The 26,948-nt window shown below is 39.5% G+C and overlaps 1 protein-coding gene across 5 annotated transcripts in view; it reads right to left on the bottom strand.

Annotated features, from left to right (window-relative positions):
- Positions 1 to 192: 192 nt before the first annotated feature.
- Positions 193 to 26,948, bottom strand: part of LOC149922351 (uncharacterized) — a 28,062-nt gene continuing 1,306 nt past the window's right edge. The window contains exons 2-14 of one of the 5 annotated variants that reach the window (XM_090163045.1): positions 9,921 to 10,167; positions 9,593 to 9,834; positions 5,650 to 5,957; positions 5,329 to 5,571; positions 5,057 to 5,256; positions 4,913 to 4,990; positions 4,476 to 4,535; positions 4,081 to 4,300; positions 3,966 to 4,008; positions 3,861 to 3,902; positions 3,577 to 3,681; positions 3,346 to 3,451; positions 193 to 2,527 (exon numbers count right to left, since the gene is read on the bottom strand). In XM_090163045.1, coding sequence (XP_090019171.1) covers positions 2,330 to 2,527; positions 3,346 to 3,451; positions 3,577 to 3,681; positions 3,861 to 3,902; positions 3,966 to 4,008; positions 4,081 to 4,300; positions 4,476 to 4,535; positions 4,913 to 4,990; positions 5,057 to 5,256; positions 5,329 to 5,571; positions 5,650 to 5,957; positions 9,593 to 9,834; positions 9,921 to 10,167 — 2,092 coding nt within the window. In that variant the 3' untranslated portion in view covers positions 193 to 2,329. The other 4 variants (XM_090163046.1, XM_090163047.1, XM_090163048.1 and 1 more) reach the window with 4 other exon arrangements.

Here is a 26,948-nt window from a genome sequence, read left to right as displayed (position 1 = left end):
TTTTTAATTATATTGAAATTTTTGCATTTTTTCTAACCATTTTAATTGAACAGTGTTGGTAGTTAGGAATAAATATGTCTCGGACGGTACTTATCATCGAGGTAAGCCAAGCCTGACTGCTATTTAATCCCCCCTCTCTTTCCATGGGTTGCGCGAGTATGGGTAATAAATATATGAAATTGTACACCTATATTAATATGCCATAATGATTTAATGTATTTTTCTTCATACGAGTATACATATAACGAGAGTATAAACTGAAAGTTTTTTTCAAGGTGAAATGATACTATATAGTCGTAGGCTGGGAGACGGTACAGTCTGCCTTTATCGAGCCTCGACCGTAATATTTCTAAATTAACTATATACCCTAAAACCCCCAAGGTTAATTCTGGCGATTTTCAAATGCGACAGACGTCACAGACGTATAGAATTTATACGCTTAAACCGGTTAAAGAAAAGAAAAATGTTTTCTTTTAAGTAGTTTTTTTTTGGAAGATATTTTAAGAAGTAATTTTATACATTTCTATAGATTATCTTATATTTTGGGGAAAGTTGAAATTTTAATTTTTTTTTATTTATTCTTTTCTTTTTAAACATTAATTTAGTAAAACTCGATTAAGAAGATTTCTTAGAAGGGGCGGGGTTTTTTTAAAATAGTTTTTTTTAATTTGATAATTGGGTTTATCTCTCGCTTTTTACAGTATTTAAAATATAAAGTGAAATCGTAAGTTCTGATTCTGAAGGATATTTATTTTAATATTATAGCTTATCATTTTATTCGCGTTTTTGTGTCTCTTCCAAAACTACGCGATAGAGAGATTTTTTGTGAAGAATTCATTAAAGCACTCGCAAATTCAGATAGATTGAAGAGGATATTTTTAAAAATTCTTAAACGTTTGCGGGGTTGTTATTCATCTTCTGTCTTTCGTTCCTTTGATTATAGCCTAATTCGTACCTGCGTTATCTCTTATTTTTTGTTACATCACAGTTTTGACAAAAACATTGAAATACGCGCAAAATATTTCATTCTCTTCGTAATTTTATCCGACATTTTCCTTCTAAAATTTATTAACTTCTAATTTTATTATTTATTTTTCTAATTATACGAAAGGGCATAAGGAAATAATATTGACTAGAATTTATTTTTGAATATATATATAATTACGGATATGGACGGCAGAGTCTTAATCTTTTTTTTTCTTAAATTTTTAAGCTTTGCTTCTTTAAAAGAGTTTAATCACTGCAAAACGCTTAGCTTACACTTTTCGATGGGCTTACAAAATGAACTAGTTAAAGCCATTATTTTTATACTTTTTTCTTTCCGGGCATTTCGCAATGTTTAATCTCTCTATTGACTTAAAATTCGAGTATTTTTCATCGTACAGGGTTTCGCTTTTTTTTTCCTCGCAAAACAACGCGAAGTTCTGAAGCCTAATTTATTCGCGGGAACAAGAAGACATTATATACGAAATAGACTATATTTTTCTTTATATTTGGTCGTACCTCGTGGCGAGTGAAAAATACGCGAAGACTTCTCGGATTTTTTGTTCATTTTAGCGCTGTAAACTGACTGTTTAATTTTTAAGTGTAAAGGTTTTCTAATCGTTCCGCTACCCTTTTTTTTTAGTTGTAAAATTGGCTGTTTCGTCGCTATCTTGATAGTGTAGATTTAAGAATAATTTACATAATTTAGTCTTCTATATTTTGCATATATCGGACTGCCGTGGATTAAATTTGGCGTTTCACGTGGGCGAAAGTGTATATCGTCTGGTCATAGGAACATAATTATATTTTTAATCATTGCAATTAAATATTTTTCATAAATCGTCGATTATTGTTGGGAGGGGGGGGGGCAAGGGGGTAAAAATTGACGTAGAACGGGTGGGTGGGGCTGTGAAAAATCTTTAGCAAATAAAAATTACTTAAGTAACGTAGCTACGTCACAATCTATACCCAACAAAAAATTAACTATTTGTTTATACAAAAATATAACTAGTTTGCCTGTAAAATATAAAAGAAAACCTACGAACTGTAGCTGCTCAACATTATAACGTTGAATGTGATTTTTTTTTATCCTAACAATAAACATTTGAATAAAAATAACAAATATATATATAGAACTATGACAAAATACTCAAAACAACACGCGTTTTTTTTTCAAACATTTCTTTTCTATATAAAACTAATTAAGGAACGAAAAAGTACCTCTAACAATTCTTTCGAAAACGAACAAAAATCGACAGTTAACGAATTGTCTATATAGCGCGCGATAATTTGGTAAATAATTGTTACGCAATTAATTTATGTACGAACAAAATGAGGCGAGCTATCACGTCTCTTCTCTCCATTGATGTTCCTCCTGAATGTACGTTTGGTATTGGTTCGACTCTCTAGCCACCGTGTCCTCTCGTTCCTCCGCGGAGGACCTCGTCATTGACTCTGTGTCTCTGGCCTGTCCCGAATGTTTGCAAAAATTGCCCTGAGCGAAAGCGGAACTCGCGAAGAGATCCTCTAATGGTCGACGCATCTAAGGACAACATTTTTCACTTATTAAAACAACGCTACTGCTTGAAAAGGCCGCGGCGCTTCGAACAAACCGATGCAGCAACTAAGTTAGGAATTATTAATACTTGGAACGAGGGGTCCGACACTTCTACAAAACCCGTACACTCTAGAGAAAAATAATTTCAGAAATTTCGAAATCAACTTGAAAATCCTGAAATCTGGTCTAAAATCAGTTACATTATCTCAAAATTAGCCTAAATAACAGAAATCAACGCGAAACCGTTCTGATTTCTGAAATCACTGAGATTCAAAATCCCGTTACTTCCCGTACGCAAACCTTGTAAATGTCGGATACCTCGACTTGGAACCTGGACGTGTGAGCTACTTTTTGTATGGTCCTTGCTGCTTGGGCTTAAAGCGGTGCAAGAAATAAGGGTTGGTTTTCAAAAAGTCAAAAACGCCACCACTGCGAGGGTTGACGCAAAAATATCGAGCTAAGCCTAACGGAGAGGTTTTCTTTTTATTTCGTTTTAAAACAGTTTTAAGGAAAGATTTGCGTCTATAAAGTGAATGTCGAGCCTAGTTGACTCCAGTATGGATGGTAGTTGGCTTGTTTAGCTAACCAGGCAAATCTGGTATTCGACCAACCGAAAATATTTTGCACTGCGAGCCCGTTTGGATACTTAGACTTTCAAGAGAAAAACGTTAAACGAGTATAGTCTCAAGGGGTTTTTGTTTTTCCTGTGTTAAACGTTGATGTATCGGGCTACTGGGAATTGTCCCTTTAGCATCCCGGTTTCTAAAGTATTGGAAAGTGGGTCTATAAACACATACACGGACCTGATTTAGTTGATCGATGGTCTCTTTGAGCCGCTCAGTCAATTGGGAAACCTCCTCCGACAGCGCCTGATTCTGTTTTTTGAAGATGTCGTGGTACGCATTCAGTCTACGTACAAAAAAGAAATGAGATTTATGCGAACTCAGCCGCGGCCTATAAGTGACTCTTTAATTTGTCATCGACGATTATCTAGGTTATATAGACGGATGGATGGCCACATCTCTTAAGCTCACCTGTAAACCCATTCTGGTTGCGATTTTTCCGCGGTGGATATTCGTTTGTGCACGATAGCTATGCGGAAGATGAGAACGCTTGCCGAAGCGAATAGAAGCACCAACCTTAAACAATATACTTATCAATATCGGACCACGTCAGTTAATAGAGGGGTTAAACACCCTGCGTCATTAACGGGAACGTTTAGTCTTCGACCGTGCCATGCATCAGTTAAGGTTCCCGTTATAACGTCTAGTTGTTTGCCTAACCCCTCAACTGTCTGGGAAAATATCGTCATACTTACAAGAAGGTAGAAATTAGTAACATTAAAGATGTTTTTGGCAATCTGAAAATGAAATTTAGTTGTAGTAATCGTTTTGGGTTCATTTTTAAGTTTAATAAAACTTACTTGTTGAAGCTGATACAAATGGACTCCACTTTTAAAAATAATTCTGCAATTAATAGACGTAAATGGCGAAATTCGTACGAGGCGTATTGAGGGAAGGGAATATTTGGTATCGTACCTTTTCCGGGGTACCAGTGGCAAGAGGAAACGGCCGAAGTGGAGTCCATTCCTTTGGTCAAGGGTACGTCTTTGCCGGCCTCGCAAGGGACAGAGGCCGAGGACGAGACGTGGGAACCAGCCCCCGACTCTTCCTCCACCATGTCCATTCCATCCGGTGCCAGACAGGGTAAAATGGACTTGACTCCTCTGAATTCTTCAAGCTCTTCCTCGGAGCATTGCTATTTCACAGGAAAAGACGCGATTTTGGATGTTAATATCGCCGTCGTATATACTTGATTAGGTGGTTGGACCGGTGTTTTGCGGCAGCGTTTAGTGGGATAAGGGGAACTTTCAAAGCACGGATGACAAAAAATAAGGGAAATGACGGGGGTATTTTTCAAATTCAGTCTATACCTGGGCCGGGGCATTCGAAGCGTTGTCGGTCTCACTGTCCTCAATTAAGCTGATAACTTCCTGCGTTGGTCAGGAAGGTGTCGTTTGCGTGTGACAATACAATGGTGGTGGTGTAATAGAGAGCAACAGTGGAGAGAGATAAAAAAGCGAGCGAAAATGAGAAAGAAAACACAAGCGTGTGCACCAAAAACAGAACAGTGACGCGTCAAATGTGCTTCATATTGATGAAAACGAAAAAGTTACACTTCCAATTTAAAAAATGAAATGGAACTCTTTCTATACGGAAGATCCCCACAATTTTATTGATTAACTCCGTAACAAAACACTAAGCAACGATGAAAATTCTATAAGCCATATGTATGAGCGTTCAATATTCAAAAGACAAAGTAGCTTTTCCGTGCGTACAATTAAATTCGAAAGAATGGTTATGAACTTACGGGATCAACCACTTTGCTCCAAACGGATAATAGTGTTTTGTAAGTTGCATCTCGCGATAGGAGAGAACCGAATACGTACTAAGAAAACAATAGATTGTAGTTATAGACTCGGATTAAATGAAATGTGATTAAGAGTTAATTTACCTTTCTCTCTTGGGTTTTGATTCCAACGGCGTTGGGAATAATCTTGACGGTTCTCTCTTTGGTCACTTTGAGAACCTGATGAGCGGGAATCAGGAACTGCGTCTTGAAGCCGAAGATGTTCGAGTAGAAGGCGAAGTAGTTCGACGAGATGTACAGCACCCCTTGCAAGAGGATGTCCGCCACTAGGGCGCACGAGAAATCTAAAGAGATGGAGGAAGAACCATTTAGAAGATTCTCACGTTCCAGAATATTAGCGTGACTCGTTGACTTACGATCTACCAACTCTTCGTCCGTGGCGACTTGGGGGAACCTTCTATGGAAGCGGCGTTCGTGACTGCCACCGCCGTTGTTAGCGGAGGTTTCTTTGACCCTTGACCCTCCTCCTCCCGACCCCTGAGAGTGGTCTCGTTGCCTCTTGGGCCCGCTGCCGGAGGATTGACTCGGCGCCCGCACCGAGTTTCCGTTCGCAGGAACCGTTAAGCTTGTCTCTTTATTGTCTTTAACAGACGTCGCCACTGTTTTCAAGGTCGATACAAGTTCATCGTTGGAACATGAGATACTAGTCGAGGACGTATCGCTTCGCGTTCGCTTACCGGTAGTGGCGACATCGATGCCGGACGACGGTGTGTTGGCCTCCGACGACAGAAGGTGTCCGCCGCTCTTGTCGCTGGGGCTGCGCGTGTGGTCGAGCTGATAGACTCCGGAATCGTCGGCGGGTGACTCCGCGACCTTCCTACGTCCGTTCTTGGCCTCCAATTTCTCCTCTCTGGACGTTTTCTTGGCTTTGATTTTGACCTCTCGCAGCACGGGCGGCGGAGTGGCCGGTGGGCTGATGGCGACCGCCACTACCTGACTGGTTACGATGCTCGGCATGCTGATACATCTCCCCGATCTCAGTAGGCTGCCATCCAAAAAATAAACCAATTCCATACCCGTTAGAACAAAACGAAACCACCGAGAAAATTCCGACTAAAATTGAAAAAGGAACGTTCACGCTAAACGCGACTTAATCTCGAAAACACCAGAATTCCCAATTACACTCGTCAAATGAACGTGCAAATGAAAAAGAAAGTCCGATTTACCGGGCTGTCATAGCGCGTCGAACGTTTCCTTTTCCATCTTAAGCCTGTTGATCCGTCGCGGATCGCCGGGATATTAATTCAAATTCGATCTTAGACGCACAAACGATATTTCTCAATTAAGCATTTGACGACTTTGGAACTGGGCCCGGCGACTTTCGTCCTCTGATTCTTGATTCGTCGCATTAAATTTAGCGGAAAAAAACTCGTATTTGGCCCCGCGGCGTAGAAAGTATACGCGCAAAGTGGCTCCCTCTACCCTTTTTTCACTCCGATATTAAACAGTTTCTTTTCCTGGTAACGTCAACATCTTCGTTTCTGACATTCGTACTTCGTTAAGGAAACATTTACCATTTTCGTGTTTCGCGTTTGGACGAAAAAAAACACTATCTATTGTGTTTTTAACGAACTACGGCGCTCGCACCAGCCGAAAAGCGTAATCGAAGTCGGAGGATGCAAAAACGAAAATGTTACTCTCTCTCTCGCTCTGTGTCGATAGTGAACGCGATACGCGTAACGCCTATACGCGACCTGAATACATTTTTTGGCACGTTTCGGCCTCGACTCAACAGATCCCAAGCCTTATCATCCACGCTCGCCGATCGTATTTTTATAAAAACTAGCTTGATTGGCGGTGAGAGTTTAGCGGCGAAAGCTACGTTTGGAGATCCGAAGGGGGTGGCACGCGGGTGGGATGAGGGTAAAGGTATACGACAGAATTAATATGCGGACCAACGTTTCGGGTATCCCTCCCACTTTATCCCCCCTTTTTTAGAAATATAAAAAACCTTGGATTTCGTAAGAAAAACCTGGTCGGACCACTAATGAAATTCGGGAGCCCGTTACACTTCTGCTGGCAGGAAAGCGATCTGTATAAAATGGATTTGTCGGAGGGGCTGGTTTAGGGCGGGCGGAAGAATGCCGTGACATTGAAAGTGCAAATTATTACCATTCAAGCAGTCTGGGCGGTACTTTTCTTGTTTTTCGTTATATACAGGGTCTTTCAAGTTATCTAATTCTTTTGAAAATTAAATTAAAGACATTTTTACGGTTATTTAATGCAAATTGGGAAATGGAATAGAATTTTATTGTCAAAAAACGTGCAGAGATCAACGTTGGTTTTCAGATAAAGAACGTTTAATTTAAATTAATTTAATTTCCTGCTTTTTCCCTAAATGCTATTCTTCAAAAGATTAGTTTTGTTCGCTAAATGCTAGACTTTGAAAGTTTAGTTTTATTCGCTAACTATTGGTCTTTCAAAGTTTATTGACTAAATATTGGTCTTTAAAAGCTTATTTTTTCCGGTTACTTTTGAAAAGTTATTTTATCCTAAATGTTGTGTTTTTAAAGTTTATGGTTTGTTACTAAAAATCGGTCCTTCAAAAACATTATTTTATTGACCTTACGTTTATTTTTAAAGTAATATTTCATCGATTAGAAAGATATTGATCATATAACATGATGCTTTATATCATCAGTCATTGGTCGTGATTCGAAAGACCATTTGCTAAACTACATTCGCGAATTTCTAATTTGGGAAAATTTTAAAATTAAATGTTAAAAATCTTTCGGTTTAGTTTTCAGAGACAGAATGTCGGATCGATGGAATTCCAAGTCCCTGTATTATCTCTGCGGAGACGCAACGATCAGCTTGGTATAAGTATTCCTCGACTCTCCCAACCCAGTAAGCGTTACCGCAATCAATTAAGTAATGAGCTTATTACCATTATTTAAATGGGGACTCATTTGCCTAACGCGCGCCTTTCGCTTATGTCATTATAATTTAACCTCGTTTTAAAAAACACACCCGTATTTAAAATTTGTACATGTGAGATTATTTTGAATAATCCTTCCATTATCATACTGATATGATAAACGAGATGGGGTGGTTTTCCATTGTGTTTTTGTCACGTCAAAATATCGCTAAATTTATCTTAATTGTTTTTGTCTCTAATTCTACATAGAGCCGCTTTGGAAGATTATTTGTTATTGAATTTGTTAATGTTACGTAACGTCGGAAAAAACCACGAGGCAAACCTCGTGACAAGCGCCGTAAATGTTGGGTAACAGAATGTAAACCCGGCCATCGAGAGAGAGAGAGAGAGAGAGAGAGAGAGAGAGCGGCGGCGAAAAAAAGGTCTTATCCCTCGCTTCTTTTATTTTTAATCCTTCTTGAGGTAACCACCGGGGTCGTGATCCAATTCCGGGCCGAAAGAGGGCGGTTCCTCTCAGCGGAGCTATAATAAGAAAATCTCCCCTTAACAATCCCGTCATGACTAACTTCGCCTCTTCCGCAATACTGGCTAAAGAGGGCGCTCTATCCCTCTCTCGATCCGTCAGCGTTGGGTTTATGAGCTTTTTGAAAAAGAGGGAGTTCGCGCGACGCTTTCGGGGGCTGGACCCATACGTCACGAAGATGCGGTGGGAGTTAGACGACGCGAAAGAACCTACTGTAATATTTAAAGACGAGTGTCGTGACAATCCCAAATTAGTTGAACGAGGGATCCAAGACGGAGACTATGACGATGAAAACGCCGTTGATACCCGTTTTCATTCAGGCGCCCCGTTGCGTCGCCGCTGAACACTCGCTGCTATCTTCGGCGTGCTCTTCCTTTCGCTGGAAACGTCGCTCACTCGTCACTAGTCGCGTGGGGTAGCGAATACCTGGAATACCGCTTTCGTTTTCATTTGATCCTCACGAGGGTGCCTTTTTCGTATCTTTTTCGGTCGCGAGGGTATATTTAGAGGAGGCCAGGAGCGCGGACCGTTACGCGGGACTCTCCTTAACCGACTGCGCTCGTCTTTGGCTCTTCGCGAAAAGGTCAACGAGACCTTGACTGACGCGTTAAAATCCATAGATAATTTAAATACAACGCCGCGCTGTCAATAAAGACGTAGACGTTTTAAGGCGGCGGATTAAGGGGACGTGCGCGTGACTTCGGTATTACGCGTTCTATTTTAATGTTGACGCCTTCTTAACTATACTAACGTGACTTACGCGCGTAGTGTAGTGGATTGGAGTTAAACTCTTTCTTTAAATTTCTCCTCGGTCACGGGCTCGCCAATATGGATTGATTCGAGTATTTTAGGTGGAATTTTAACTCGATCGTTTGTAATGTTTTGATCGTGTTTACACGAAGGCTTGCCACCACCCTCCTTCGCATTGTAACCCGGCCACCTGTTTTAAGGCATTAAAGTCGCTCGATGACTTGGGTCTTAGAAGGTGAAGGGCCGGCCCTACCATAGGGCGAATGGAGCGGCCTCTCAGGGGTCGTTTCAGTGGTAAAGAAAAACAAAGGATAAAATATTTTTATATTAGGGGTAAGCAAGGGGGAGGGGGTGCTATAATTGGATCTCGCTCCATCCTAAAACTTGCCTCGGCCAAGGTGGTGCTTTCGGTATTAACGTTTATTATTATTATTATTATTAATGGGTGGAGGTTAGTTTAATTCCTTACCTGTTCCTGCCGTAGCCGCCTCGTTTCAGGCGCGAGCCGCCAACACTCAGGTCGTCGTCCCCGCTGGTTTCGCTCTCGCTGGCCGAAGCTTCTTGACGTTTCCGGGTCCCTTTAACGGTGCCGGAAGTGGTCGAAGTAGCGGAACTTTGCGTAGAGACGGAACCCGTCTTGCTGGAGACTGAATCGGTTTTGCGCTCTCGGTGGTGATGATGGTGCCTCTCTTCGCGGCTAGCTGCGTGTCTCTGCGCGGACGGAAGAGAAAAATGGTGATGTCTGGTGTCTTAATTGTATTAAGAAAGTTGGGAGCGATGGTCAGTTGGTCACTCACCTCTACATGTCGTTTGCCGAGTGGATGCGAGTCCGAATCGAGGGAAGAATGGCCGGAGGATGCGGACGAGGCTGCGGACAAGCTGGACGGCGAGGGAGAAGAGGGAGGGGGAGGGGGAGGGTACGAGGGGGGTTGGTCAAGGGCGGGGGAACGCGGGGGAGGGCCCTGACGCTTCGTGGCCACCACTGAGCTGGGCGACGATTTCCAGTTAATCGGAACCCCTGTTGGCTTGCTTCCGGCCGACGACCTGCGACCGATAAATACATTAAGTCGTGATTAAGAGCTCGCCGTTACGCGAGCAAAGAAAAAACGAAATACTTAAAACACGCTAGAAACAGGGTACGTTTCGAGAATCGAAGCCCGGAAAAGAGTTGCCTCCGTATTTAATTACTTAATCGATAAGCGACTAACGCCAGAGCTATTATTTTTAATCGTAAATCGCGAGTCGTTCGGAGAACTTTCAACACTGACGTTTTCATTTATCGACCTCCGTGGAATTAAGTGAAAAGCGCCGTAAAAATTACTTAATTATTCATATCGTTATTAGTATGTCTTTGATATGGCCTATCCTTCCCTCGCTCCGGAAAATATCGTGAACTATCCAGTTTAAACTTTCGGGAGCATGAAAGTAGAGATTACTTGTAGCGCACGACACCGTTACGTGGACAGCTCGATAAATTAAAATAACGGCTGCCATTTTAGGCGCGACGTACTGTACACTCTTAAAACAAAGGGTGTTTTAATGGTATATTAAGGGTGTAATATCTGTAAAAAAACACTCTTTAATGTTAATTTAAACGATCTAAAGGGATTTTTATTGTCCCAAATTAAAAACTTGAAAAGGTGTATAAAGGGTGTTATATTACCCAGTAAATTGAGTGATTTAACACCTCGTAAGGGTGTAGCTCCCTTAAGCCAGTAGTTTAGTACCCTAAAAGGAGTATTTTAACACTTTAAAGGGAGTATTGTAGCACCCTGAAGGGAGTCGTTTGGTACCCTAAAAGGAGTAGTCTTGTACCCTGAAGGGAATAGGTTTATACCACAAACTGTATAAAAAAGTAACCAAAACGGAGGACCTAAGCATCCCAAACAGTGTAAATAAACACCGTAGCAGGAAAACTGCTTTTTAATGTGTAGAATAACATCCTTTATAAACCTGTTAAGGTGTTAAATATGGGACAAGAAAATACACCTTTTGTTTTAAGAGTGTACTGAACTCTTCAACCGTAATGGGTTAAAACGATAAATGACGTATCAATCAATGGTTAGGACACATTTCTGAAATTAAGTTTGATTTTTTAGGCAATTCTCAGATCTCTGACCTTGAACTGCGCAGTGAAAGTGGGGTGGTTGAGTGGTTAGCACTTTAGCCTCGCAGCAAGAGGAGCCGGGTTCGATCCCAGCTAGTGGCACTGGGTGAAAATCCGGAACCACTCCTTCTGCGTAGAGTTTGTAAGTTATCTCCCCACTGGTTAAAGGGGTTTTCCACCGAGATCTTCGGTTTCCCCTTCCCATAAAAACTTGCTGAGGTTAACGGTAATAGTTAGTGTAGGGAGCTTTTGGCTCGCGTGGCATGAAGGGCTTGCCACCACCCTCCTACGCATTGTAACCCGGCCACCTGTTACTTGATCACGCACAAACAACATTGCTTATGTGGTCGAAGGTGGTGCCTTGGGTATTAGCTCTATTTAAAAAAAAGAGAGATTTACAATCAACGGCTACTTAGTCTGGTAGCGTTGTATTAATCTATGTAAATAGGACATCAATATTGAACCCTCACGGTCGCTACATCAATTTGGGCCTTCGGGGATAGAAAGGATACATCAATCGATAACGGAATATCAATATTCTTAACACAATGGGGATTGGTTTAAACTCAAATTTCCGTGGCATCTAGGAGCAACCAACGCAAGGAGAACGCAGCTAGCCTTTAAACACGCTAACGCGGTGTTGTGTACAAATTTCATTGGATGAGCCTTTACGCTGAACGTTTTACGGGCGGGGGGAAGACAATTTCCGAATTTTCCCCTTCCGAAGGCAGCAAGCGCTAAAGCGTCTAACCAATGAAAAATGTATTATGTACACAAAAAAATGCACGACTTTTGACGGGTTGCGTTCTCCTTGTGTGGGGTGCTATGTTTGTTGCTCCTAGGTGGCATCTTGTTTCTAAAACGGCAAGCCCTAATTTCCGAGGAAGCGTTCATTTATCGCTTGATTGTCGCCACGAACAATTTGCTGTTAAACTGGGGAAATTTACGACTCCAAAAATAAGAACTAAGAAACGAATCTTCATAAATAAAACATTCATTCGCGTGCGGACCAAACCCCTGTAAATTCACTTCGCCATGTACACTGAAGCGATGCGGGTAGAACACTTTTACAGGGGAGCTAAGCGAATTAGTAGGCCAAAATTATTCTTATTGCGAAAAACCAAAAAACACACCGAACGGGTTTCGACACAATAAATACATGGTAACAGAACATAGTCGCGTTTACGTCACAGTCTTGTTTACGAGCATCTGGGTCATGAAAAGTTCCCCGAGTAAAGCTCCCGTGCGCGGAATCTCTCCGGATACACTCAAGGTAAAAGTCGCGGCTGACCCCGATACTATTCTCAGCCTCTTTGCTACCTAATCAAAAGCAGTGTCTAGATCGGGCCACGGGGGTAGATAACGAAAGTACGTTGACTTTACTCTAGCTCCGCCTTTAACCCTACCGTCTAGTTAAGTTGGCAATCCTTCCTCGAGTAAATAGATGGCATCCGATTTCCTTTCGTTTAAACTCATTACGAGATGGAGTTAGTAGTAAATGATAGTCAGATTAGAGGCTAATACATCATCCCACCCTGCATTAGCCCCTTTTCCAGGGATCTTTGGATCGATTCCACCTTCTCCCGCTCCTCTTCCGAAAGAGGGGGGTCCAAACCCGACCCTTGAACTTCATTACTAACGATCCCTCTTTTTGGCGAATTCCACCCCCCGTCCTTTCCGAGAGAGAACAATCGTTAGGCCTATCTTTTTGGTTTTTTTATTTATTTATGGGCCCTCGGGAGTAGGTGCATCTACCCTTGAAAACGAAAGGACAAAACCCGATATTTCTGCGTTTCAAATGCAAAACTTTATAAGCTAGCGAAGACTTGTCGGTGGATCTTCTTTGGTCGTATTTTTACTCTAGTAGGTCGCCAATGCGGATAAATATAGGTCCTTACATTTATTCAATCTCCGGTACGCTTCGTTAGTGCGAGGCGAGACTGGTGGTCCAATACCGACAATCGCGTGTGTGACGGCAAATATCAAAGGTAATAGTCCGGTCTAGCCCGAATGTAAAAAGGGAACTAAATACTGTTATTCTATCAGGTAATTTCGAATAGAGGAAACTGTAGTTAGCGTTAAGAATAATAATATTACTAGGAATCGATTTTGGCACCTTTACTACGTGTCACATTTTCAAGGGCGAAGCGGCTATGTTTCTAGATTTTCGAGCCTTCGGTTAATGCGAAAGTATTCCTTGTGTAAAATAAGAGAATAGTTGATTCCAAACAACCAAATTGAAGTTTGTGCATCTGCGAATGGACATTCAACTAGTTTTGTATTTATACTGGTAAAACTATTGTCCAAGTTCTGGCAACCTGCTCGGTCCAACAAATATTGGAAGCTAGCGGATCAACTTGAACGCCATCTCACGGTGACGTAATAATAATAATCAGCTAGGCTAATACCCGAGGCACCACCTAAAGCCTATAAGTCATCAAGCGACTTTTAAAGCCATTAATTCAGATGACCGGGTTACAATGCGTAGGAGGGTGGTGGTCACCTATTGTCGTTAACCTCAACAAGTTTTTATGGAAGAATAAACCGAAGAGCTCGGAAAGTTGTTCAGTAGGAGTTGTTCCTAGTTTTCACCCAGTTACACAAGCTGGGATAGAACCTGGTTCCTCTTGCTGCGAGGTGAATCACCCAGTTACACAAGCTGGGATAGAACCTGGTTCCTCTTGCTTCGAGGTGAATCACCCAGTTACACAAGCTGGGATAGAACCTGGTTCCTCTTGCTGCGAGGTGAAAGTGCTAACCACTCCGCCACCCCACGTAATAAACGTTTTCTATAAAATCACTTTTCGAATCCAACGTATCTCTATGTAACACTAATAATGTACTGGTTTTTTTTACGACTTTCTAGTATTCTTTAATAACGTTTTCCATGTGATCAGGCTTATATCATATTATCAAACATTTCACGTACTGGATAATCTACTCCGATTTATTTTCGCGTGTTCCATTTACTGTTCTCGAGCGCTCCATGACCGCTGTTGGAGCTTGTTTTTAACGGGTTCCTACGGCTTTGGTTGGTTCGAAGTAAATGTTTTCGCGTGTTCCATTTCAGCTCTAGAATAAAGCGTTCGAATCTCCGGCTTATATTCCAATTCTCTCTTGATCGGGGTCAGAGCCATGACGTCACCGACGGATTCGGAGCTAATCACGAACAGTACAATGGAAAATGCTATATGAACATATTATTCGACCACTATTCAAATCAGCGCTATTAGTAGAACGACCAAACCCTCCAGGAAAATTTGTCCTCGACCTTCGTGAGATTCGGACCACCTCCCCAAATGGGCCGTCCCCTTTTGTTTCAAAGTACTTAATTAGCTTTAAAAAGCTTAATATTTACACATCATTTACGTATTGCCACGTAACTTTTGGAACGAACTGTACTTTTGGCATATAAAATCATTAAATGAACGTAATTTTACTATTAATCACAGACTGTGGCTCTACATGTATTGTTCTCGGGCATTGCAAGAAGCCGCGTGATCACCGCAATTTGCTTATCGAGAGAGAGAGAGAGTGTGACGCGTGAGATATAAAACTAATTGAAAGCCCCCGCAAACAAGGTCCACCCCGTTCCTCGCCATTAGTTTGGCACAGTACGGCGCTGGTAGATGAGGGAGAATGGAAGTTTAGAGCCGCTGAAACGTGAAAACCGGCGTTAAAAGTCCATTCTCCGTAATTGCTTCGCATTACCCTCGCCGCGGTCGCTCGCTCTCTCGCGCTGCTAATGGTAATAAGTATAATAATATAAAAAAATCCTAGCCTAGCTTCGGCAGGATGTACGCCTACTTATGGTAGACGATAATCCCTTCCAGCCGACACGACTCGCGATCCCTCACAGACTTTGACAAGCCTGTACGCCGAACGTGTCTTCAAAAGCAACGCCCCCTAACAGTAAATGACGCAAAAATTAGTGTGAATCCAAAACGATTACGTTTCCGCGTCTAACCAAAACTTCCCGTCCAATTGTATACCCTGTAAACTGTTTAAAGAGGTTTGTGGTAAATTGTTTAAACGGTTACGGGTCAACGGTTTAAAATACTTGGCTAGTTAGAAAAACGGTCCAAAATGTTCCAAAAATGAGGGATAAAATTCGACTATTTTCGTTACGTTTTAATCGGATCAGACATTGCTCTCTGTGGAAACAAAACTGAACGACCAAATTGAAACTAATGATCCAATAGATTAGATACATGTTTTTCTTTCTTTCAAATTACTAAATATGTCCATTTACGAACCACTACCAAGCAATTTTCCAATATCTCAATCGAATGCCTTTGAAAGTTAGAAAGCGTATTAGAAAAACAGATTAGTATCGTGTATTTAATTTATATCTGTATGTACGACTACATTGTTATATTGACCGCTTCCCCACTAATCATTTAATCTCGAAATTATCAACCCGTACCGCTTGCACGCCAATTTTTAAGGTTTCCCTGGGGAATTCTACCAATGAATTCGGAATACAGAATTTTGATTGGATGGCTCGATCGCTGTTTCAAATCGGTGGACTTATCTGGCAAAAAATGCAGCTACCTCGGAGGTCATTTTGATTACATTTCCATTGCCCCCCTACCCTCTACATGCCTTTGATATTGCGTCAGATAGAGGGCCTTAGTAGTCTACGGAATTGGTCTATAAACACTTTTAAAGACGACAGATTTTAGGGCTTCTCAGGATTGCTATAGACCGATTACTAACAGGAAAAATAATCATTTATAAAAGGTCATCGGAAGTACGATTTTAATTCACTGGATGGCGCCAGCTCAAACATTTGAAATTTTTTATCTATATTTAAAAATATTTTATTTTCTGCAATATTTAATAGGCGAAACTATAAAGTAAAATTGGTCTCAACCAACTTGCTAAAATGGGAAAACAAAATCACGTGACTACCATATCACAGCCAAATTCGATTCGGTAACTCGTGTTCCTAGTTGGCCGTGCGACGGTAAAGAAAAAAATATTCCTTCCAAATACTGCAGACAGCTAATTAACTTTTCTATTACAAAATTTTCTAAACAATAATAATAATTAGATAATGTAGATGAATCGATCAAAATTTAAACCGCTATTAGCAAAATAAAATAAATAATAGTTCGTAATTCTTAGGATAGATGGCGTTGCCGTTCTTCACAAAGTCACGTGACTACCATCTTTTCAGCCCCCCCCCCCTAGACTTTATAGTTGTAAAATTGTAAATAAAAGTTCAAATATAGAAAAATTCTTCGCATGAACAATACCTATTTTTAAAATTGTACGTTTCATTCTGGTGGTGCAACAGAGAAACACTTAACGATTACAAAAATTGGCAAGCTATGGCGTTAGCCTTGAAAATGGATTTTTTTCCCCTTTTCAGATGTGAATCAGTCAATTCCTGGGCATTTCAAGGCGAGGGCACGGAATCTATTGTATTGGTTCCGCCACTACAAAAAATCCTCGTTTCCGATTCCATTTTATTCGGCGCTATTTCTGGTTCGCGTTTTCGATTGGCTTCTTATCAGTGTCGTAATATCCCTTTGCTAGAGTATTTCAACCCCAATTTTTTCAGGAATTTGCTAGATTTAAGCTAATGGCAACGATAAAACGTAACAAGATACCCGTATTTTCACAGCCTTTATAACGAAACCAAAGTAAAATCCGAAAAGCGGGCGAATTTAAAGGGGAACGGTCAAGCTTTAACCAGTTAGATAGCCCTATAGCCCATTAAAAACTAAAATTTATGGCGAAAACCGCATCAAAAAATATTGAGTGATTAATTTTTAATAAAATAAAGAAATTTCGGGAAATCGAAAACCGCGCGTCCACCGCGACACCTGGTGAGAAACCGGTGAGACAGAAAAACAACGTAAAAGCGTGCGCTGCTGAAGACGCGAAAAATTTGTTTTGCACGCGCGGCGCTTTCCAGTTATAAGAGACCTAAGCCTAAATTGCTCGATTTTAAAAGTTAGGATAGTTCGCAAATCGCTCATACGGGGTTAGGGGCGCTGGCGGCAGCCCCTAAGATGGCGGCGAAAATTCAAACCCAAACACCTATCGTTATTTTTAATTTAAACTTTTTGGGCCAAAAGCTATTTTTTCAAGAAAAAAAAAGGAACATCTTTTAAATCATTTGATACGGAAATAAGGCCATATTTGGAAATGCTTGGCCGTTCCCCTTTAAGACTTGTAGTTCGATTTTATAAATGTAGATGGCCTAATATATTCAATATTCGGAAGGCTATATTGGTCAACTAAGTTGCGCACTCCTATTGGACACTTCCCCTAAGGAGTTAACTGTTGTTTTCGATAAATTACTTAGACGCAATTTTTGCTTAGACGGCATTTGAAGAGATTCCTTCAATTGTTACGTCCAGTGCCCTCTAGCGTATTTTTCACGCTGTAAACTGCGCCATTGATTGAATAAAATCGTGCTCAATGTCGATTTGGAAGACGATCGTTGCTGACGAGGCAAGCCTGCTAGATCCTTAGTCACGGAAAAATCTTTATCAATGAAATGACATTGAACAGATGCTATTTGCTACAGCTTATCTACTAGAGACGTTTTTATCAGATGGCTGGAGAGAAGCGAATCTAACCGAAGAACATACAGATAGGAATAGAAATTAGGGATAAGTGAGTAACCCTAATTCGCTTCCGGTAATGTTATCACGCGAAAGCAATAGCATTCGAACATCCGAGAGAGGTTGAAGAGTTTCTACTCCTTTTCTAGAAATTCTTTAATCTAACCCTTGTAAGATAAATAAAATGTATCTGATTTTTCAAGTTAATTTCCTGCCCTTTTTGAAGTGTATAGTCGACTACCTTTTAATTTGGAAATCGCGTTTTATCCAATCTGCAATGAAACTCTTTTTATTTTAATAAAGAGCTTAAAGGCTGGTTTTCACTAGGGCAAAAACGCCGCAACGGTGAGAGTCGACGCAAAAGTATTGCATTAGGCCTAACGGGAATTTTTCGCGTCGACGTTCACCGTCGTGGCGTTTTTGCCCTAATGAAAACCAGCCTTAAAGTAGCGGCACTTGAACCTTGGATTATGTTAAAACGGAACGCGTGAAATCCTCTCTCACATTGGAGTTTTCGCGGATTTGTCAGGGGCCATGACCGACATATGTACGCTAGAAGCCCCTATCCTCGTGTTTGTCTTATGTAATGTTTAACAGATTGTCCGCGATCCTTGTTGTTGAATTATCGTTTCACTCAACAACGTTGTACACATTACGAGAAAGTCTTCGTTGAAATTTTCGCGTCCGTGATAATACCCGTAAGACTACGCCGCGTAAACTTTACCCTTATCCCCGCCGTTATCTCCGCTATCATTTAATCCCGAGCTTAATATATTACAGCAACCTCCTTCCCGCATTTTGATGAACGATCGGGAAAAAAACCAAATACCCTTCTACTTTTTTTCATACGTCATTGCCCATATGCTATACAAACGAGTGGCCTAAATACAAAAGAGTACTGATGGAGGTGATTAATAATTCCTTTAATATTAAATTTCGTTGACGCTATCGAGTTACCGCTTATAATAAAACTTTATTGTATCGTCGTTTTCGAGAGCATTCTTACGGCTGCGCATTTCGTATAAAAAAAGCAAAATTTATTCGGGTTAACAGAGAATATGTGGGCAGAACCTTGGTCGATTCGTGATTTCTGGCAGGAAAACCACGCCCCTCCGCCTTTGAGTATGTAATCTTTCCTCCCTTTTCTCCTAGTGCGCTCTTATATGTTTAGGGATTCATGAAAACAAAGGCTATAGCTACAGCCGCATATTATCTGTTAACTTGATAAACAAGATGGGGTTTATTTATTTTCCTTTCTTATCTCGAGAAGCTGATAGAGCCCGAAAACCAACCCGGACGGTTAATATTATTACAAAAAAACGAGATAATGGGTAGGCCCTCGACCGCTGCACGAACACAGAAGATTAAATATAGCATACGCGGCGAATATTAAAAGTGGAAATTTATATGGAGGAAATCGGAAAGGATCAATTTCGAAAAATCACTTACTAAAAGTCACTTTCAAAATTACTTACTAAAAGTGACTTTTAAAAATCACTTACTGAAAGTCACTTTCAAATATAACTTACTATTAGTCACATTCAAATATAACTTACTATAAGTGAAGTTTTAAAAATATCACTTACCGAAAGTCACGAATTAAAATAATCCCTTACTAATAATCAAGACTTCAAAAGTAACCCCTTATTAATAGTAACATTTAAAAATATCCTTTACCAAAATTAACGTTTGAAAATATAACTTACTAAATCTAACGTTTAAAAACAAGTAACTTTTTGAATTTGTTAATTAAAGCACAAGTATATATTTATTAGTCTACAGTTTCATTTTAATGTAGTATTTTATACTTTTGCTAAATTAAGTATTTATTTAGTAAAAGTTACTTTTTCAAATATTTCTTTCTAAAAGTTACTTTTTAAATATTACTTTTTAAACGTTTTTTTTCAAATATTACTTTCTATAAAAGTTACTTTTTCAAATATTACTTTCTAAAAGTTACTTTTTCAAAAATTTATTTCTAAAAGTTATCTTTTAAGAAAACAGTCCCTATGTTTGAGAACTAAATAGCTAAAAATTTAACTCTAAGGAATTATTGAAATCCTTATATGAACTTACTTAAATTGTTTATCCCTCTTTTTTAATTATTTTTATTTTTTGTTTTTATCCCATATATGTTGTTTTTTGTTCAATTCATGTTAACATTGTGCTCTATTAAATTTATATAACTATTATGAGGGCTTACAAGTCACCAGTTGACTTAGTCCTCAAATTGACTTGTAATTAAGAAACATTTTTGAAAAATAAAATTGTGTTGTATTTTACATTTGTAATCAAGCTAAAATAGACCATTCTATAAAATACTTCTTATGTGGTTATTTACTTTTGTGTATAAATAGGCTGAAAGTTTGGCTCGATTTTTCGTGAACCAGGGTGGCACATTATTATCATCTGGCAAGCTATATTCTTAAAACCAAAGAATAATTAAAGTGGCCAGTCCTACAGCAATAGCCTGAAAGTCTTTGCCAAGGGTAGTTTGGCTGGTTTAGCCAGGATTTTGTAGAAGGATCTATTAGTTTAAATTTAATTAATTTAAAAAATCACTTATTATAAGTAACTTTAAAAAAATCACTCTCAATACAGTCGCTAAAAGTAATCTTTTCTGAAAAACATCTTTCCTTATTACGAACTCTGCATACTTTCCACTTTAACGTAATGTATCAGACCCAAAACGATTGCCAAAAGGTGGAAAAGTTGACCTCCGCCCTAACTCACAAGGAGACTACCCGAGGTGGTTATCACCGATTTTGTTGAAACTCGGGGGTTAGGTAGACCTTATGGTAGTGTGAAAATTCCCTAAGGGAAAAGTTGCAATGGGCTTTAGTTTTCCCATGCAACCGAAAATGTTTTTGATCTCTCAAAACCAAAAATCTCCATTTAAAAAGCATGGGATTTTCTCGGTATCACAGGGTACTTACTTACTTAAAAATTTTAAAAATTAAATTTTAAAAACTTACTCAAAAAGATTAATTTAACCTATTTTGGGTAAAATTGATAAATTTTGGTTCAATTTAAAAAAAATTTTGGTAACCGAGAAAATCCAATGATTTTTTAAATGGAGAGGTCAAAAACATTTTCGGTTGCCATAGGAAAAGCAAAGCCCATTGCATCATTTCCCTTTGGGAATTTTCATACTACCTTAAAGTCTTCCTAACCCCCGAGTTTCAACAAAATCGGTGATAACCACCTAGAGTAGTCTCCTTGTCAGTTACGCTCCGATTGGGACTGAATGTAAAACGTTGGTATAAGCGTGTAGCTCCGGACAACTTGAGACAAGTGAATAGTTTTCGCTTAAAGGCCGACTACGTATTTATTCGGTTTACTCTGTTTCTCACTGGTAGTTGGCTGCTTGCATAGCACATGTGTCTCGCAGCGAGCCAGCTTTCAGTGAAAGACAGAGTAAACCGAATAACTATGGGGTCGGCCTTTAATGGTGGAGTCTCTAACAACCAGAAAGTCATCGAACTATGTAAAGTTTAAGAAGGAAGCTAGAAGCGGTAAACATTTCCCACCTGCAATCGCACCGTGATTGCCAGATTGATTTATCGGCTTTAGGGGGGCGGGGGTTAGTAAAGGGGTTTGCCACGCTTGTATGTTAAGGTGGTTTAACAATGGCGCCGTAACACGCGAATTATTGTGAATGTACGTACTGAGCTCCCGAATTGGAAAACCGCCCGCGAATGTACGAAACTATTACATTTTTTTCTTCATCGAGTTCCTTAAAGGTGTTGGCAAGATGGTATTTTAAGAGAACGCTGTAGAAAATCGAGCCAGGGCACGCGATAATGCGAAGAGACCGTCTACTTTTATGGATTTAAGCGTCGTTTGGATCTCCTCCCCCTTAAAGTGGGCTGATCCTTATTGCGAAAAATGAGCCGATTAGGGGCAAAAGATCAAGCTGTTTTTATATTTCAAATGCCTGCCTATTTTTATATTGGATCCACAGGGTATTGACTACTTTTATACATCTAATAAATCTTACAGTCTTAATGAAAGTATATAATATAGTTTTATAGTCCTCATCGTGGGCTCGAAACACTTTCCCGACAAACACTACACCGCGTTACGGTGGAACATTTACATTATACATTTATTTACTTAGATTTAGAGAGAATTACCATGGGTGCGTGTAGTTTGTCACACTGTGTTCTAATAAAAATATTTTTTCTAAATCAGGAATATTCTTAGCGTAAGATTCGAAACAGACGCGTTCCTTTTACTAAGAATTCTTCGCCGCATAAAATTCATCTAAAAAATCAAAACAAAAAAGCACGTTTTTCTGTTAGGCCTTGGCTCTAGATAGTAGGTACTACAATAAGTGTTACACATTAAAAATCAATGACCAGTAATGACTAAATATTACTTACCATTCACCATTATTTCGTATTCCCACTTTTTTACACGTTAAATATAATTTCTATCTGTTTCGGGATCGTATAGTGTGATTAGTGTCACTACACCCCGCCATTTTGATTTCTGTCGGAAAAATACCTCGAAACTATTCTGACTATTTGGCTCAAAATTGTCAAAAACCAATTATTCTATTTCTGGTCAGAAGAAGTGTCTAGTTATTCAGAAAAATTTCTGAGTTAGAATTCTGACAGACTAGACGCATCCGAGGTTGAGACTATCGCCGGGTTTTGGTGGTCGAAATTTGCCTCTGGCACGAAGGGGGGGGGGGGAGAAAAACGTTAAAAACATGCGCTTCAATCCTGTCGGAAGCTGTCACTTTTAAGGAACCAAAGAGATACTTGGCTTATTTGATTAAAAATATTAAATATAATTTAAAAATTGCTCTTTAAAATAAATAGTTTATAGGGAAATGTCCTTATTTATAAACTATATTTTTCCTCCGTAATAATTTAAGTAAACCAATATATTATTTATTTCGTCACACACTATTTTTTCTTTCAAAACGTATTTTAAAAAATCATAGAAATCATGCGAAGATACATTTTTCAAACGAATAACATGAGCAATATATGGAGCCAAATACTTCCCTCGTAAGATATCTGTGATATATTTTCGATATTAAAAGGAATTATTCACCTTATAATTTCCATTTCACTTGACTTTTCAGAAGAGATTTGCAGTATTTACGAGACCGAAACTTGCTCAAAATGTAGTATATATAATAATTTTAAGATAATTCTTTCTCCTTCAGACGTTAACGAAAAATTTAAATATAAATTTAAAAATTTAATATTCTATATAATCATTTATACATTAAATACTTTGGTGATTTGTTAAATTGCTCGTCTATGTAATCTCAGTACAAATGAAACGTATCTACATCCATATTTCTCAGGAAGTTTCAAAGCGACGGGAAATAATATTTATCAAACGTTTCCCGGTGGCGAGTATTTCACTCGAATTACGAGGCGTAAAATTGAATGATATTTCTTAAACGTTAAATACTATTCCATAAAATTTTTAAATAGTGAAATACCACGTCTACGTTTTACGCCTAAATAATATTTTGAAATTCAACGAATAATTACAAAGAGCACGAGTAAACCTGAGCGAAATGGTAACGGAATTCCAAGCTGTGTTTATTGACTTTTCCCCCTTTTAAAATATTACGTATCGATGGATATAGTCGCTAAGCCTAAAATCTCTCTTTCTCTTTCTATCGGGTCGCGAACGAACGAGGTGGTTTCGCCAAAGTCGACGGATTCCGGAGGATGCGGATGAGAGAGAGAGAGAGAGAGAGAGAGAGAGAGAGAGAGAGAGAGAGAGGGAGGCCCAAGAGCAGAAACGCGTCCCCGAATGGACGAGTGCCGGGATGGAGACCGAGACAACGCGGAAAGAGGAAAAAAAGAACTCACCCTTTTCGATCGAAACGGCGCTTTTATTTCCGTGTTAGAGCCTCGATTAAACAGTTCCCAAAATGTTTATTTATCAACGTAAAAATTGTAGCTTTCAAATTCGCGAATCTCTTTGACTGACGAAGAGAATGGTTGACTCTAAGCGCGAGCGTTTGTCGGGTTTTTAGCTGGATGGCGGGATGACGGTCCGCTTCGACGTGAAAACGTCACACGCCGCGATCATTCGGCACTAGTCCAACAACAAAAAAAGAACCACCGTCTAGGCTGAAGAAGGGACGCTGCAGGCGAGGATTCCTCGAGCCACCGCTCTTTCTCACTCTCCTTCGCGGGTGGCTCTTCTTTCTGGAAACCGTTATTCGGCGCGGCCCCTCTCTTTCCCTATATTGCCTAACTCGTCGTAACCTAGGCGACGGAGCTAACTTACGGAGACGCCACCTTACGGGAACTTCCTCAATCGTGGCCAGTCTGGAAAAGCCAACCATAGTGGCTCCTACCGCGGTCGATACCCTACGAGACCGGATGAGGCCTTCCACTTAGGCGCGGTCCAGTCGCCACTGACCCGTCAACTTCACCCATTCCCCTACTGCCGCGCCCACCACCAGCTATCCCTCTTTAATCTAACCGAACGCGAGCTAACCACTCAGACTAACCTCCTAGGAGTAACGTGGACGCTTTTAACAATATAAAACTAATATACTTCAACGATAAATTATTGAGACATGATTAAAAGTAATTGAAACGCCTTACGCTCATAGAATAGAAAAAATCAATAAAATACACGTAATTATTGCGTAAGTAAAAGTTTTTATTTATTGAAACAGGCACAATATTGTTAATTTGTCAAAGTGAAGAATATATATATATATTCTTCACTTTGACAATTTATCATTGTTGTGCCGGTTTTAATAAATAAAATACACACATATATATATATATATATATGACTCAACATTGTGAAATTGTCAAAGTGAAGAATATATATATATTCTTCACTTTGACAATTTGTTAATGTTGTGCCGGTTTTGAATAAATAAAACTATATGGCACAACATAGTGAAATTGTCAAACTGAAGAATATATATATATATATAAAACGGATAGGTAATATTAGACGGGACGAGGGGGTCAAATCAGCTGTAGCCCATCTCAACAAGGAAACGCGTCATTCAATTAATTTTATACACGCTAAAATTATAGCCGAACCGAAACATTATTTAGAGATACGCGCCAATCGATTGAAATATTTAAATGGGGAAAAACTTATAAATTTTACCATCCATTTATAAAAAAAACTTAACTACAATAATTACTTGTATTTTATTGATTTTTCCTATTATTGAGACATATAAACAATAATGTTTTCCCCCATTAGTTCTTCCCAGAGTCAGATAGGATGTTTTTCGACCTTTACGAAAAAGATTTATTTCTTCGTTCTTATTATAAATATAATGGAGACTGCATTCCATAAACCCTCTTAAAATTTATCGGTCCATTCTCGGAAAATACAATTTAGCGTAAATCCCGGAGGATTTTGGTTGAAAAATAGCAATTTATTTTTCTACGGATCCAAAGCGTGAGTGTACTTCGAAAAAGAAAATGTGGAATGACGATCCTAAAATAGAAAGTCAGTCGGAGGATGGATAAAAAATAAGAAACGCGCCAAAAATTTGTTTTTTGAGAAATGCCAAAGCGCCCCAACGCGATGTTCGTCTAGCTATTTTATAAGTCGGTTTAATCTTCCGAAACCTTTCTCGCGGTCTAATATTTATACTTCTACAGGTATCCTCTTCCGACCCAAATACCCATTTTAAAATCGCTCTTTAAACTAAATAGTTTATTCCAAGCACCCGTTATTCGTCGCGAAATTAAGTCAAGGTAGTAATTGAAATATACTACCAGCGTATATACGAAAAATAACACGCTGTATCGCTGATGGTATTATTTTTATCTCTCAGATTACGTTGTTTGTTTATATTTGAAGCATTTTTCGTACGATACACTAACGCGTATAAATAATAAAGTAGTTTTTCGGATAAGAGAAAAAAGTTGGCTTCAGTCCTCTCCATCTCGTTCACTTCCTGTTTTTAACCGTTGTAAAATTCCAAGCGATTTCACTCGGTTTTATCGTCAGACTCGCGAGCGTCAGTGTCTTAACTTACATTTTTCTCTAGGCTTATTAGCTTTTTTCGAAGTTTCTCGCTAGTCAAACAAGACCCTCCCGTGTCTTTAGAATTTAGTTGGAAATACGGTTTCGTAGCTGGTGGGAAATGTTTGAACGTGGCGTCGTCGCTTTTCCCCGATTTACGCCTCCCTTCTCGATTTATTTTAGACGCTGCCATCTTGCAAAATATTTGACAACGAAAGTATTGCGCGCTCTGATAAAGACACGCTAAGGTTATTGCCGCTTATCAGCGTAAAAAGAGAGATCAAGGTGCGGTAGTGGTATTCGTGCTCCAGCGTCTATCCGTGGTCTATTCAAGCTCCTCATAACCAATGGGATTACGTAGCCTTACCTATGTGTTGGGTAACAAACGAAATAATGATAGATAAGAAATCACTATTATCACATTATCCCTTTCGAAAGGATTTTTTTTACATGCTAATACGCTACTTTCAATATTTCCACCGCCATCTGTCGGCGTAAGACTATTTCGCAATTCAATGTTTATGGTGGGACAATTAATTTCATATTTATGTCACCATATTTACCAGAACCCAGGCTAACTGGCGCTAGTTACGTTAAATATATGTAGTAACGCGTGTTAGCAGACTATTTTTCAATGTCGTATATACCTGGAAGTCAAAGAAATAAGCGAGGAAATAAGTGACGTACCTATGACATGATTGCTGTTTCAACCCCCCAACCATTCTTTTTTCTAATGAAGTCGGTTATATTAAAGATTTCGCTAAATTATACAGAGTAATAAAGATACGTTGTTATATGTTTAAGCCATTTTAATAGTATCCATATCTTCCTATCCTGCTTATTGAAACATGTCTCATCGTGGTCTCATGTTGTTCTTTCAAAATACGTTCGGGAAGATAAAATAGTGCGGCGATAAATACATCGTATCCTAATCCCATACACTAAAGAAAAATGGTTTTAGAAATCAACTTTTAAATCCTGAAATCTGTGCGAAAATCAGTTCCCAAATCTCAAAATCAGCCTAAAAAACCGGAAATCAACACGAAAATCGTAGCCGGGAGTAGTGGCTCACTCCTGTAATCCTAGGCGTCCGTGTGAGGACGACCACCAATCCCCCAACGGGTGGTCGGCATACTTCCGCCACG

Source organism: Leiobunum rupestre, chromosome 11 (assembly GCF_980474605.1).
Source record: "Leiobunum rupestre chromosome 11, qqLeiRupe1.1.hap1, whole genome shotgun sequence".
Lineage (NCBI taxonomy): Eukaryota > Metazoa > Arthropoda > Arachnida > Opiliones > Sclerosomatidae > Leiobunum > Leiobunum rupestre.
The sequence above is the reverse complement of the archived record's forward strand: the minus strand, read 5'-3'. Positions and strand labels throughout refer to the sequence as shown.